Source organism: Dipteris shenzhenensis, chromosome 19 (assembly GCF_047967505.1).
Source record: "Dipteris shenzhenensis isolate YYH24624 ecotype China chromosome 19, Dip_SZ_1.0, whole genome shotgun sequence".
NCBI classification, from domain to species: domain Eukaryota; kingdom Viridiplantae; phylum Streptophyta; class Polypodiopsida; order Gleicheniales; family Dipteridaceae; genus Dipteris; species Dipteris shenzhenensis.
In genome coordinates this window covers 8,813,313-8,829,013 of record NC_141614.1, presented here as the reverse complement: position 1 = coordinate 8,829,013, position 15,701 = coordinate 8,813,313, and the positions used below count along the sequence as shown (strand labels likewise).

General features: G+C 40.2%; 1 protein-coding gene across 1 annotated transcript; it reads right to left on the bottom strand.

The window, feature by feature from the left end:
- Positions 1-6,899: 6,899 nt before the first annotated feature.
- Positions 6,900-8,613, bottom strand: LOC147890028 (short-chain dehydrogenase ptmH-like). The gene is made up of 3 exons (XM_087391052.1): positions 8,154-8,613; positions 7,658-7,817; positions 6,900-7,272 (listed from the first exon to the last, which is right to left on the bottom strand). Exons 1-3 carry the CDS (start codon positions 8,497-8,499, stop codon positions 6,900-6,902), a joined length of 879 nt encoding a protein of 292 aa, XP_087247178.1. The 5' UTR covers positions 8,500-8,613.
- Positions 8,614-15,701: the final 7,088 nt, after the last annotated feature.

Genomic DNA, 15,701 nt, shown 5'->3' with positions numbered 1-15,701 from the left:
GCATGCAAAGAGTCATTAGTGTCCCATGAACATAGAAGACAAATATACAATTCATCAAATGCAAGACAAAATCATGCAACCTGTCATGGAAATGGGCACATATTGGTGGAGTTAGATGAAATTGATGGTGTGGACTCTTCCAATGTGGATGCTCATGCATAAGTTACAAAATTTATTTGGTAATTTCAATTATGTGATGTTCATTAAAAAAACAAAGACAATTCCTTAATAATATCTTCTCTCTAATATTAGAGGAGCATTCAAAAGGGGTATTGGTTTAGAAACATAGTAAGGAAGGATCTCCCCCCCCCCCCCCCCCCCCCCGAAAAAAAAAAAAAAAATCTCATATTATGGCCTAGTTCGACACCAAAAAGACTATATATACAAAATGTCACACAAACAAATGGTTGATCTAGCACACAGGTAGATTTCCCATGCCATGCTACCAAATAAACCATAAGAGTAACATTGACTTAAAAATATCAAGCAAAGTCATACTCTTAAACTACTTTAGTTTTTATAGAACCGCACTAAAGTAAGAAGATTCCTTTTCAACTAGGTAACCACCATCTCAATACAATTCTTCAACTGAACCTCCTCCTTAAATCTACATGCATCAAATAGCTAGCAAAGCCTCAACCCTTAAATAAGGCAAACATACCATGAATGTAGAGGTAAACCCTTTCTAGAACATCATATATAAGCATGGACCTCTACGTAAACTTACAAAAAAATCTCACAATGAACCCCACTTGCCAAATTGACTCCTCCAACCTCTCTCACAGATACCCTCAACATCACATTTCCAAAAGAAATGCCTCACAGCTTCCATTGCATGCACAACGAAGATACATTCCCCCATTTAACCACCTTGCTACAAATGAGCAACCACATTCCAAAGAAGAAACCTTACCTTACCAACACCAACAAGCCTCCAAACCTCCCCAATCTACTACACTTTTTCATGCCTCGTCTAGGACATCACTCATCATTTAGCCTTGCAACCAATGTCTTGCCTAGTATCAAGGACTTGTAAATCACTTTGGCTGAAAATTTCCCCTCAACACAAAACCTCCCACCTAGCACCCACTTACTCGAATGCCAATTGGCACTAACCACATAGTTAGTTGGCCACTCCTCCAACATAGCTCAAGGCTTGAGCCAACACCACCAATTCCCCATGACTAAGATCAAACTGAACCTATAAAGAATCTAAAGACCTCCATTCTACTTGCTTATCGTCCCAAAGATGCCCCCAAATACCCACCCCCTTCTTCTACAACTTCTTAGCTCTTAGTAGATTTGACCATGCAAGAGGATTACTATCTTACAGCACCACATGACTTCCCAAATAATTTTAAGAAACCTCTCATTCTCCTTAATGCCCTATCTACCTTTCCACCATGCATAAGCCCCCCATAACCCTCCAAGTAGTCAACCAACCTAAGTCAAACCTACAACCAAATATGACCCTAGAATCTTCATAGGAAGACACGTTATTACTTTCAAATCATACCAACTCAAACTCCTCCAACCCCCACCTTACACTTTTTCCCTTATCAAATAAACTTCTACCCCTAGGGCACCGCGTTCAAAAATCTCAATAGCCACTTACAAGTCAAAGAAACATTCTTCCCCCCAAACATCAAGAAGTCCCACCTCTACTTTTTCTAGTCTTCAGAGCCTGCAAGGGATGTCATGAAGATTCCTCCTCTCACCCTCATTTTCCCAAAGAAGCTTCCTTAACAACATGTCACTTCCTCCGTCCAATGACACTTGTTGAAACCCCAATACCAAAGGATAGAGACCATGCCAATTATAAAATTTATCCCCTAATTCATTCCAAAACCAATCAAACCATTGCTCATTGACAAGCCCAATCCTAAAGGTGCACCCAAATACTTAACAAAATCCTATCTTCCAATTCATTGCACATTAGCAAAGCCTCTACCCAATCCTCCTTCCCCACACTTGACTAACTAGCAAATGTCTTCTACTAGCTACATACCAACCTTGACACATCACAAAGTACTTGAAGGATGCCAAACAAATTATGCAATTTAGTAACTGTTAAGGCAACTATGTCATCTACAGACAACTGCAAACAAAAAGGTTTTCCAGACAAGATCCTCAACCCACCCCTTAATCCTTCCCTCAACCACACCCTTCTTGAGAGTATCAACCTACCCTTAATCCTTAATCCTACCCTCAACCACACCCTTCTTGAGTAGAACAATCAACTACCACTATCCCAAGAGCAAACAATAGTGCAGCTAATGGAAACCCCTACCTAATACACCAACACAAATCAAGCCTCCCCACTACATTTCCATTTAAACATAGAACTGTTGAAGCACTCCCAAACAACATACTGGCCATACCAACAAATGCATCCCCAAATCGCAAGCACAACAAGACTTTGTAGAAAAATCCAAGTGGATCCAATCATATAGTTTATCAAAATCAAGCCCAAATGATATTCATTTTTTCCTCAAAGCACAAGAATAATGTAAGAAAGTTGGAACATTCACTATAGTCTCAAAGATGTTTCTACACTTCACAAACCCATTCTACTCCCTATCCCCATCACAGACATACAAACCTCCCTAATCCTCATCGCTAAGGCCTTGGAAACAATCTTGTAAGGTCAACTCAGCATCATAATAGGACACTTTTAGCCTACTTTGATGCTTTTTGAAGGGCTTCAAGAAAACATCATTGTCATCCTCAAAAGGAGACCCTTTTTGAACTACTTCATTTGGCATCTCTACCAAGTCGCATTTGAAATCCCAAAAAGCCACATAGAACTTGATGATCAAGCCATCCAAAACTGGGGAGTTCTTCTCCATAGCACTTGAGGCCTTTTAAAACTCCATAGAGAATGACCTCTCTAGTGGACTAGCCCATTGAGTCCTAGATGCCCTTCTTCCTAGTCCCAAAAGCACAACCTACACCTTCCTTTCCCATAGATCATTGACAATTGTTAGCTCCCTATAAATTGAGATTTAGCAACATGGCAGAACTCAATGACCAAAACTCCATTCTTATCTTGCCCTCAATCCACCACCTCCTTTGTATACTTTCTTTTTAACCTCCTAGAAGAAGAAGAAGTCGAATGAACAATACCCTTGAGCCAACTAGGTTAATTTACTCTTCACCCTCACCTCTTCATACCAAAATTAAAAATATAACATGCCACATCGAAGCATTCATCGACCACCACCGTTCACCTGATGCATAGAACCTATCAATACTCATGGTTTTGAAGTCCACCCCCTCCTCTTATTGTTCAAAGAAAATCCTCTCAACCCTTCTAAATCAACCTCAACACAATCCAGAAGCTCTCATGCCATTACCTATTCTTCCCATTCCTCATACTTTGACACTAATAGACCACTCCTATTATGCTACCTATCACCACTCCTCTTCGTCATATTCCAATTCCCTCCCAACAACCAATCCTCTTTAATCCCATGCGACCCCTCCTTTGCAACAACCAGTAATACATTCTTCAGCCTATCCAACTCCTTGCAACCATAGTAGTGCGATCATGTGCAAAAAGACCCTACCCTTTACAAAAAAGAAAGTATCAAGGAAAGACCTGAGGCATAATATACTCAGCCACCTAACAGATTGACACCAAGATGATCCAAAATCTCCTACACTCTATCCCATAGAATCCATTCCCTTTATCCCAAACTCTCATAGATAGCAGAATGAGAAGCAACCTCCCCAAAGAACATGCAAGATACTAAAGAGCATCCCCCAACCATAATGGAAGACTCGGAAAATAAACACACATAGGAAACTCATGAAATACGAATTCATCCACACTAAATGACTTATGCTAAGGAATAACCAAAATAACAACACTAGAAAACATAAACAAGCATCCCACCAATATATCCCGTACAGTCTCCAAAAAACACCATAACATGAATCTCTTTTGCATAAACCTTGCCTCATAGTAATCACCAGATAAGTAACATTCATACTGCAATAGCTTTCCCAACTCCTCAATAATGGCACCCTCCATGTAAAAATTAAATACACCCCAAATTTCCCCAACTCAAGCTTAACTCTCTCCAATGGATCTTCACAACAAACTACATGCCTCTTTCCATCTTCCTTTACACCCTTCCTCTCTACTTTTTGAGCTTTGGAGGCGAGATCTATGTGTAAGAGAGCATGTAGGCGAGCATGCATCTCGTTGTTTGATAGCTTTATGAATCCTTCACTACACATTCCATCCCATTCTCAGCATACGAGGCCACCCTCTCTTGACCTTCCTCCCCCTTGTCAGTCACCTCCTCCCATACCACCTTGCCCCAAGTCCCTCCTTCTCATCAATAGACATCAAGACTTTTGTACCACTCTCTCAAATACATTTACATTCTTTAATCCTCATTTTTCCAACTCTTTACTCACACTCCAAAAAATGGAACGGGGTTCTAACACGTACCCCCCTCAAAGACCTTGCACATGCACATGTCTCTACTCCTAGAACCTTTAGTGAGGAAATATTTGTAACAAGGTATCAAGTTGTGCATGGGATATGCTATATGTGCTGTAAGTATAGACATTGAATTACATGGAATCCTTTGGAGTGGACCCAATAGACATAGGGATACATACACGACATAATGAAATTTAGTGTCTTGAAGTTACTAATAGTTGGAGGTGACTCCATCTTTTTCCTTAGATTGAATAGAAAGGAATTGAGAAGGTAGAAGTAATTTAGTTCATGTTAAATTGATGTATCTACACTTGATTGGAATATCAAAGATATTTTGGCACCAATGACACTAATTTTTTGGTTTTATACTATGGAATTAATATTATGTGTATGTAATACTCAATAGTTTTTGGATTTGGCTTGCTGTGTGCAACTTCTTATTACTTTTAAATCTTTGAAAATGTTTTGTTTCTTTTGGAAAAGTCTCTATTATGCCAAAAGTAAGAAATATATCTTTATGTCGTATTTACTATGTGACCAAGTTTGTAATTTTGAATATAAATTTCTCAAAGTTGTGCTAGATAAGATAAAACATTATAGCTAACTAGATTTTTATTAATTTTTATCTTGAAGGAAATGTTTTATTTCAAGCCTTAATCATGTAAAAATAAGAAAATATAATTTATATCTTTTTTAACTTGGTTTATTGGCTTCATTGGTCCCTTGGTAGCCTTTTTAGTGATCATGTGATTTGCACTTTCAAAAAAGCCAAACATGTAGATGTGGAACATCTAAGGATGTCCATATTTAGTAAAGGGAAAGAGATAATTGACCTTTTAGAAGCTTGATACGTTTTTCTTTTAATGAATTGAATTTGGAGTCCATATTTGTATTCCTCCATTGTCCCCTTCACCAAATACACAATGGAGTGGTTAAAATCAAAGGTTCCATGTTCTTCTAGTACTTCTTGATCTCAAAGAGCACCTTTATTCTTGGCATCTATATTATCATGACCACTACTACCTCCACCTCCTCCTCCACCATTGGCAACACTTGTTTTCAAATCTTTCTGGAAAATATTTCCTCCCACCAAAATCCTTGCTTAAGCCATCTGGGGAGGATTGTTACCCGATCACAGTCATCAACACTATGTAATTGTATTTGTTGTCTTGATGCTCATAATATAAGAAATTTGCATTGCCTTTTTCCATGTATCCATGGTGAACTCTCAAAGTGCGACATATTGTTGGGAGGTTTTCCATATCTCCCTCTCTTGCCAAGAGGTATTTGTAGTCTTTGTTCATCTTCATCCTCTCTCAACAATCCCTCTTCACCTACCTATATCTCTATCCAATGATCTTTGCCTTTGGATTCATGTCAATGCTCATTTCCTTTCCATGCATGAAATCAAACTATGCAAGAGATAAAGATTTGATGGAAGGAGGAAAAGAAAGGCCCAAGAAAGGGAGGTTTTGTGGTTGTAAAGAAGAATGAAAAGAAATATTGATATTTGTTTTATATAGCCACCTTAATTTTTTTGCAATTAAGGCCACACTAGTGCAAATACAACCTTGTTATTTGTGAACATGTCCCTTAGGTCCATGGTATTAAAAGGGGTAGTTGTGTTTGAAATGTCAATTTACAAATCGAAGTTACTTGAACATTTGTATTCCATGTTTTGCACAATCTAAAGTATATATACAACAAAATGAGGCCGTAGAAGTAGCAAGGAACAAACCTTTGTGCAATCTACAATCAATTACTTGTTAACTTTCATTTTCAAATGAGCTTATAGTCCTTAACATATTCTTAATCCTTGTTTTGCAATCCCCTACTTAATGGATACAAAGCCCCTACTCAACTCTTATTTTAAATTCAATTAATTAGTTGTGGAGATTGAAAGAGGGGTGAAAAGGAAGAGGGCAAGGCCATGATTAAACTAAGGAATAAAGGGGGGGGAGAGAGTTTCGAATAAATAATAATGGAGGGTAGGAGGCGCTAACCGACCGGAGCAAGATCGTGGTTCACCCTTAGGCGCTTCATCTTTGCAAACAACTTGGGGAGGGATTTCATGTTGATTTCTTGGGAGATCGTTGGACACTAACTGCGGAGCTCATTTACAATCGATTGTTGCTTTTGTCTATGGATAGAGAAAAGGAGGGATGTGAGATTCGGGAGGGGAGGAGGGACCACTTATGAAGGGGGCATTAAAGAGAAAAATTCGGAGGGGGATGAGGGAACATTTATAATATTCTTATTACGAAAGGGGCCTATACTATTATTCTATAGCGTAGTGGTAGGGCTCACTTGTGGGAAAAACAATGTTTTGGGTTCGAATCTTTTCTTGAACCTCTTAGACATATATTAACCTAAAGATTATAAAATAAATTAACCCATGGAAAAAATATACGTTAATTAGCATCCATGCATGAGAACAAACTAATTATTTGTCTTTCTTAGCTGTATCGCTTGCAAGGACCTGCGAAAGTCCGTATTTTCTAGCAAAGTACCAATCCCTTATCCAAAGAGGCATAAAGTACAACACTACATAAAGTGTTGAAAGGTAACCATAAACAAAGCAGCATGGAGGATTCTTTCGTAACACGGCATCAACGGTCTTTTTGGCAAACAAAGCTGTTGGAGTAGAAGGCGCCTGTTGGTTGTACCTGCTTCTTGCTCTCAGAGCAGCCTCATATGGCTTATAGATCTTGAGACTCAGATTTTTTAGTATAGATGCTGAATTATGTCCGAAATTCGATGTCACAGCTCCTGGTGCCACAAGAATGACTTGCACTCCAAACGGCTTCAACTCGACCCTAAATGAGAATAAGCGACTTAAGCAAAGATAGGGCTCCCAACTCACGTCCGTAAGACAGCATCCGAGGGTTACTTTCGGAAGACATTTGATAATATTCTCAAAACATTACTTCCTACTCCTGGAAGGTACTACCCGTATATGCTTCATACAAATTAATTCCAACTATGGCAACTCCCAAAGCACACGTGCCTTCAAGAAGTAAAGTAAAGTAAGTGCTCAAGGTGGGCATAAGATTTAGCTTCTTGGTCATTGTCAAGGAAGAAAACTTAGGCCCACAGGCAACAGGTATCACTATGCAATGGTTTGAAGAAAGAAAGAAAAGAGCTTTCTCATATGAAGGGCAATTACAGAAAGAAAACAACCCCTGCAATAGCAAAGCATACCTGAGGCTGTCTGTCAGGGCATGAATTGCAGCCTTTGATGCAGAGTATCCTCCAGACCAAGGCCTGGATGCAAAACCTCCGATGCTTCCAACGTTCACAATCTTTCCCTGCCTTGCCTGCACCATATGGGGCACCACAGCCTCGATCAAGGCGACTGGACCTGTTGGCAATATTTGCACATTTCAGCAATGCGATTGCATGAAAACATCTCAGCACCATTTGAAGAACGAGTGCGTTCAATGACAAAACAGACCTACACTCGGCCAAAGACAACCTGTGCGCAAGTTCTTCCAGAAAATCCTTTAGAGCTCCAAATGGGCAGTTCGGGAACAATGGATTTCTCTTAACATCCCACATAGATTCCTCACAGAAGGAGAACCGATGATCAAATATATGGGCAGCTGCGCGTCCCTCGCAGAATGCTGTTCTATGACATCTATGACATCACCAGTTCTACACCCCCACTACTTTGGAAAGTTCTAGCTGAAGAGCATACCAAATACGTTGGTTTTGAAGGTGCTCTCGAGGAGGGAGAGGGGCAACTCGGCGCAGGGGCCTCTGCAGGGGACGCCGGCGTTGTTGATGAGGATGTCGATGCGTTTGTGGGTGTGGGTGACGGAATGGACAGCGTGGGAGATGGAGTCGGGAGAGGAGACATCAAGGGCGAGCAATTCGATATTGCGGTGTTGGAGAGGGAGGGAAGCCATGGTGGAGGTGGAGCGGCTAGTGGCGACGACATGGAAACCACGGGAGGCGAGCTCCAAAGCGAGGCCATGGCCGATGCCACCTTCAGAGCAGCCCGTTACGAGAGCCACTCCCAGGATCTCATCACCACCCGCCATTGCCAATGCCCAAAGCCAGGCACAAGATGCACGAGATGCACTAGGGTACTCTCCACTTACGAGAAGCCAAGCACAAGATGCACGAGATGCACTAGAGGAGTCTCCAAACAAGGCGGGAATCCCACTAAGGCCCTGCCTTTTGGAATGTCATTGTAAGTCTAAGTGTAAAGTCGATTCGGGGTGTTGAGAAATGTGGTGTGATTGGATTGTGTCAATAGATCGATGACATGTGTACTGGAAAAAGATGATGTTGATCTTGTACTCTAGGTAGATGAGTGAACGAGACTAGAGAAAAGAGGTGAAAGAGGGGGGTGTGTGTGTGTGTGGTGGTGGTGGATGGATCATTAAATAAAAGTGGAACGGAGCATTAATAAAAGTGGGGACGTGGCTATTTTGGCAAGAGTGGTGTCTAGAGAGAAATACCCAATAAAAGACAAAAGCATTTAAAACCTCCACAAGAGGGCAAAAAGTTGACCCTAACAACACATTAGGAGTAGATTAGAAAGCCTTAAACAACCACTAAACCAAAACTTAAAGTGGTCAAGCTCACCAAATGAACTGAAAGAAGTGGGATGGACCTGATTAGCAAAAAACTAATCTGTCCATCCCTTAGGACCCTTGCAAGGCCAAAAACATGGTGTAGACATTTAGAGCAAGTTCCAACGTTTAGAGGAGTTCCAACGTTTAGAGCGCGTTCACATGTTACGCTATGCCATGACGCTTAAGCACACAACAGCACAAGAGAGCATACTTTCCCACTCGTTTCAACAGTGGCGGCCGATGGAGCAAGAGAACATTTGACAAAGTGATAACGATGGACAATGGCGCTAGCAAAACTCTGACATAATGAGAACGCCAAGCAGGCAGGGATGGAAGCAAACCTCGTAATGCTCGAAAAGCAAGGCCAAAAAGCCCCTCTCCAATAGAGCTTGTCAATGCCACCGAAAGCTTCGGATCAGTCCGTGGGAACGTGTTCAGCACATGCATTCTGAAGCATTTTATGACATATATGCTCACCTAGCATTCCGTGGGAACGGCCTCTTACAACTCCTTTCACTATTGCCACAACTAAGACGTAAGCAACTAGCCCTCTCAATTTTGTCACTATATGGAAGCCACAAGTGGTGAGCTCCGACTCGAATGGCCAATACCACCTTAAGAGCAGTCCGTTACAAGAGCCACCCCCACATCTTCATCACAACCCCAAAGCCAAGCACAAGATGCACTCTCAGGGTGGCAATACACAAGATGCACTACTCAAGAGAAGCCCTTGTTAGGGTAAAGAGGCTACTAAAGAGGCGGGTGCCTTTAAAATGTCAAGTAGCCCCCCGCCCCTCCCCCATAGGGAGGTAGGTCCCACCCAATACCCCTAATAGAAGAAGATGATGTGTCAAGCTCTCTTTTCACAATTTTTTGGATGAACAATGCCTTTATATGAGCCCTCACATGACCTAAGCATTGGCTCTCATAGTTTTCTATGTTTTTAAAGTTAAAAACAAGAGTGCACAAGTGCACCTGGACAATGCCTCTTGGTAAAGCAAGAGTTGGATGTAGAAGAGAAAGCAAATGGTTTTTTAAATGGAGTTGGGCTATTAAAAGGTAATTTTTGTACAATGAAAAGCAATTTGAAACACGCAACTTAATTAAACTTTCCCAAAATTACACGTGGAAGTTCACAAAAGAGTTTCAATCCTCCACTATAGCATGACCTCCCTAGAGGTAGTGCTAATAAAAATTAACTCCCTATTACTACCTGATGACCATGATAGCTTTGAAATCGAATTTTGAATTCACAAAGGTCATTTCGCCATGGATTAGTGTTAAAAAGTTAGCCATCCATAGTACCGGCCCCCTTACCCTAAACTTCAACATAGAAAACATGCTCTTGAGCTACCCAAGCCTTTACAACTCCTTTAACTTTTGCCGACTAAGTAACTAGCCCTCTCAATTCTTTTGTGAAACTGAAACATGCTCTTGAGCTAGCCAAATCTTCCTTTGTATTCTTGTTAAGAAGTCTATAAAAAAGCCCCAAACAAGGGAGCACGTCTTCTCTATGGGGCTCCCCAAGAGAGTCTCTTTGGAATATGTTTTCCTCATAGGGAAGTCATGGGGCCTCTTGGGAGTTGTTTTTTTTTTCTCAATAAGGAGAAGCAAAGCATGGGAAGTATTTGAAATAGTCAAACTTAACGTAGGTACCTTGATAAAGTCCTAATGACATGTAGAGCAATGTGATGGTTACAACTTTTGTTGGAAAGGACATATGAGTGGAGGTGCAAGGACTCATGAGTGGAGGGACAAGGACTTATGGGTGGAGGGACAAGGACATATGAGTGGAGGTGCAAGGACTTATGAGTGAAGGTACAACTCCCCTTCACCATCTTGTTGCTTATTAATGCTAGATCTTTGCACAACAACACATAAAGACAAGATGGCCCCTCTTAACACAATAGACCCAAATAAAAAAACATTGCACTTCTCCTCTAGTCTAATGTATGGAAACATTGTGGCAACATAACTCATTCATGATCAAGTTGACCCTTGAGGATTGAAGGCACAAGATCTTGTTGGAATCTCATTACCAATCCCAACACTAAAATGCAGCTAGGACATGCCAAGGTCTAGTCCAAATCCTTGGCTCCTTGGCTTTACGGATTTTTTGGACCTAGAATTAGCTTTTTCAAGGCTAACAATTCTTGGAGGCAAGATGTTGTATTGTATAGGTATTCAAAACACTTAGCATAAAAGCTACGATTGCCTCTTTTTCTTACTCCTATTTAATCAAAACTATTCTTGCAATGTTGTGACTCAAAGCACCAAGAGGCTTCCACTTTTTGGCTCATGCTGTTATCGCTCATGACACTTTCTCTAGTAATTACAATTGTGATGCGATTGTGGTGTATTTATTGTTTTGAGTTGCATAACCACCAAATATCAACGTTATAAGACAAACAATTAATGCAAACAACCAAAGTAGCATCATGTGATGAGGGAAACTGATTTGCCTTCCCAAGCGATACATCCAACTCTCAAGAAATACTCTTCAAAATTCAACTTTCATACCTCAAACCTATCCCATCAATATGTAGGCCTCAAACCTATCCCATCAATATGTAGGCCACAAAAGGAAGCAATAGGAAAAATCAAAATCAAATGTGGAAAAGGAAAGCCACAATCAAAAGTGAGACATGATGTGTGATGTAAATTTCAAATGAAAGAGCAATAAACCACAAATACCCCTGTTGCATTCACTTTAGTGAAAGTAAATAGACGATGGAATATGCACAAATCCATGGGACTAAAATACTTAAGTGAACTTTGACAAACTAAAATATTTCCAATGCCATTGCTTGAAGGCTAGTGCTAAACATCAAAGTTTTCCCCTTTGTCATAGTTTAAAATGATAATTTTCCTTGCTTTTGTTTGAATGGCCCCATAGATTTAGCCTTAATTTTTCTTGGCCATACAAGTAGAATATTGGTTGATACCTATCTAAGTACTCACATTATCATAGTAGGCAACCTCCATTGGTGCTTGATAGTCTATAAACCTTGATAATTTTCTTCCACTCCCTAATTTTTGTTGCATGGTTTCTTTCCAAGGCAACCTTTAAATGATTCTAAATTGCAAAAATGAGACTAAATAACTCTCAAACCCCCATTCATTTCCTCAACATAAAAGGAACCTTTAAAAAAGACTTAGTAACTTGAATGGTTACCATGAAGTAGCTAATGCTGCCAACATTGGAACTTCTTATGGTTTAAGAATATTTTGGCTTTAACTTTTCAAAATTCAACCCAAAGGATGGGGAGATCTCATTTTATTTCACAACAAAATATTAATCTTTTCGAAATTCCAACCAAAGGATAAGGAAATCTCATTTTGTTTCATAAGAGGGTTTACCACTCATTTCATAGCGACTTATGGGCAACTTGCTAAATATCAATGATTTCCAAACTACAAGTGGCTAATTCATTAGGGGAAAATTCCCACTTTATGAGTATACACTTTGAACTTGCTTTTATCTCCACCCTATTTTTAAAATAAATTATAAACCTATGAGTCTCCAACCCTTTTTAGTAATATATTGCAATAAGATTCAAACAATATTTGAACACTTGCTTTCTCCCTATGAGATTGAACTCATGCCCTCTCCACCATTAATTTACTAATACAAATTTAATATGAATTCTTTACAAGCATAGTCCAAGGCTTTTTTTCATGGTTATGTCAAATATCAAAAATTTGAAGAAGAAATAAGTTAGAGCTTTGGGTAGAACTCATAGAAGTTTATTGGTTGTAAGTGCGTTTACCACATCAAACTCATGAAGATAGCACCTTTGAAGATACAAACAAACATTCATAGAAAAATATTACTCCTATCATTAATAAGTAGATTTCAAGGAGATTTTTGCACCAATTATCATAATGAAACTATCATATTGCTATTTTTAATTGCATGCACATTAGACTTTATGCTCATGGTGATAGCTACATAGTGTGTGTGCATAAGATATGATTGGGTAGGATTATAGACAACCTCATATGGGATGTTGATATATGGGTCATTGTAGCATCCAAAACCAACTACATGTGGTGATGTATATGTTTTTATGCTATATACATGGGATACTGGCATGGATTATAGGGATCTGTAATGGAACGTCATGCATGTTGTGAATAAGACCTTATAGACTTGGGGATACCCACATTTAAGGTTCACTTTATACGGTGTTATGTTCATTGTGAATACCTGAATAGTATTTAAGGCATACATTAGTGTAGCAAACACCTCCTTCCACCCATGTTTGTTAGCTACTACCCTCAATGGTATTAGAGCACTAGGAGTATCCAAAGCTAAGTGGATGTGAGGGAGAAGATCCCATTCCAATAGCAGGTCCATGTGCTCATCTCATTTTCTATGTTAGCTTCCAGCTTGGAGAATACTCTCTTCCTCTCTAAGTGAAAATGTTGGGTGCATGTGACAATTCTTGTCTGTGCATAACATTTTCATCACACTCGTGCACAAAGTTGAGCATGTTATGTTGGTGCATGTACTCATTTTTGTGCACAAGTGAGCTCAAAATGTTGAGCATATGATTCCGTCACATGCACAGAGCCCTTAAGCGCATGTTGGGTTTGTCACAGTGGCTAACTAATTATGGTTATAGTTTTTCATCTCCAATATAATTCAACCATCAATCAAGGCAACACAAGTGTGCTCAAAATGTTGAGTGCATGATATGGTCACATGCATGGGGCCCTTGATTACATGTTGGGTTTGTCATAATGGCTAATTAATGAAGGTTGTTATCCGGCATGTCCAAGATAGCTCAAGATCTAGATGATTTCCATTCTAGTATGGAAATAGAATCATCACTAGACCATCAATAACTATGACCATTGCTCTTATGATACTTAGGTGTTCTGAACATCTCCCAAGAACATTGCTTCTTCAAGAGAGCACCTTTGTTGTCAAGTCTATAACTTTTGAGCATTTCTTTTCGGAGGCTTTCACTACACATATCTACTTTGGATCAAACTATGACTCCTTGAATCTAATTGGGAGATGGAAAACCTTGGTGGGTTTGGCATAAAGAATCACAATTCAATCATGGGGGGCCTAATATTTGCGTTTTGATCTTCATCAGCATATATGCCCATAGGCTCATATCTCCCTCTTATTTTGTTACCAAACCATAGAGATACCACCTCAATGGGTAGACCCCAAGAAAGGAGTAAGGGGTGGATACACTTAGAAGCAATAAATAAGGCTCAATAATGAAGCGTCATGTAAGGTTAATTAGATAAAGCAAATAACAAGAAAAATAGGCAACCTATTTTGGCTTGTAATGCTTTTGAAGATCAACAATTCCAAAGTGCCAAGTGGCCTCATGAGAGGTCATAAACAAAAAATTGAGGCTAGGTTGCCTATAATAATTAATGGATTAAATGTTTTTCCAAGAGTAGGAGTGTATACTACATAATCTTGTAGCAATATCTCAATCCTAGTGTGTTGATTCAAGTTGCCTTTTTCATGTTTCAACTTTCCAATGCTAATGTATTGGATTCATACAGGATCTACTCAAGGCAATGACTCCGTATAGAATATCAAGTCAACTGTAGAGTACAATGTATAACATGTTAGATATCAATGCTCCACTCTCATGTAACTACACGGGAACCAGCTAACTCTACTTGTAAGCCCCCCCATATGAGGAGAAGGAATTTGAGTAGCTCAGTTATCCGATAGGTCCTGGTTTGGACACTAGATGGGGGCCATGTGTGGCCTGATGGCTGGACGACTTCAGATAGAGTTGGCACACTGCCAACTAGGCTACATGCAAGTGCAGGAAGGCATCCCATGACTGACCGCATTGAGGGTAGATGGAGCATTTCCCGGGGCAACCCACTCTAGCGTTGCGGGGCCAATTTGGATCCCTAGATGATCCCGGATGGCTCTGGGCCGAACGGCATCCGTAGGTCAGTTGCTCTATTCTGCACCACGGTTCTAACATGTGGTGGGTGGCCTATTTCAGGACCACCTCCAGGCTGTTTTGGGCTGACTAGGTCGGTCTCCCAATTGGGTATAACCGACTATGACTGGTGGCTATATAAGAGCAAGCTCGTGAAGCCCATTATCATCACTGGCTACAGTAACCCTAATTCCTTAGCATCCAACCTCCGTCCTCTACTATTTCCAACATGCCATCAAAGATTCTCACACAGGAGCGCACGGCTAGGAGGCAACGCCATCTATTGTATCAGTTTTACAATAATCAAAATTTTGATTCTCCATACTATCTGGTTTTCTCTCTTGCATACAAGATCCTGTTATCTGTTGAGCACAAACGTTGTATTGTTTTCTTACATGGTATCAGAGCTTGGGCTCTAGCAAGAAGATTTGGTAGTGTGTTTCTATTTGCGAGTAGATTGTGAGAGATGGCCCAGCCCGCAAAACTGCAAATCCCACCATTCGACGAAAGGGAAAAGTTGGACAGCACTAACTATCCACTCTCGAAGTTCAAGATGAAGACCATCCTAAGCGGATACGAGCTTTGGGATACTGCTACTGGGGTGGACATGAAGCCGGTTGCGAGACCAAATCCAGCCAATGCAGGACAACAGATAGTACCAACTGTGGATGAGATTCTCGCATGGACAAGAAGAAATGCAGATGCACTGTGTTCTATTGTCTGCAGTGT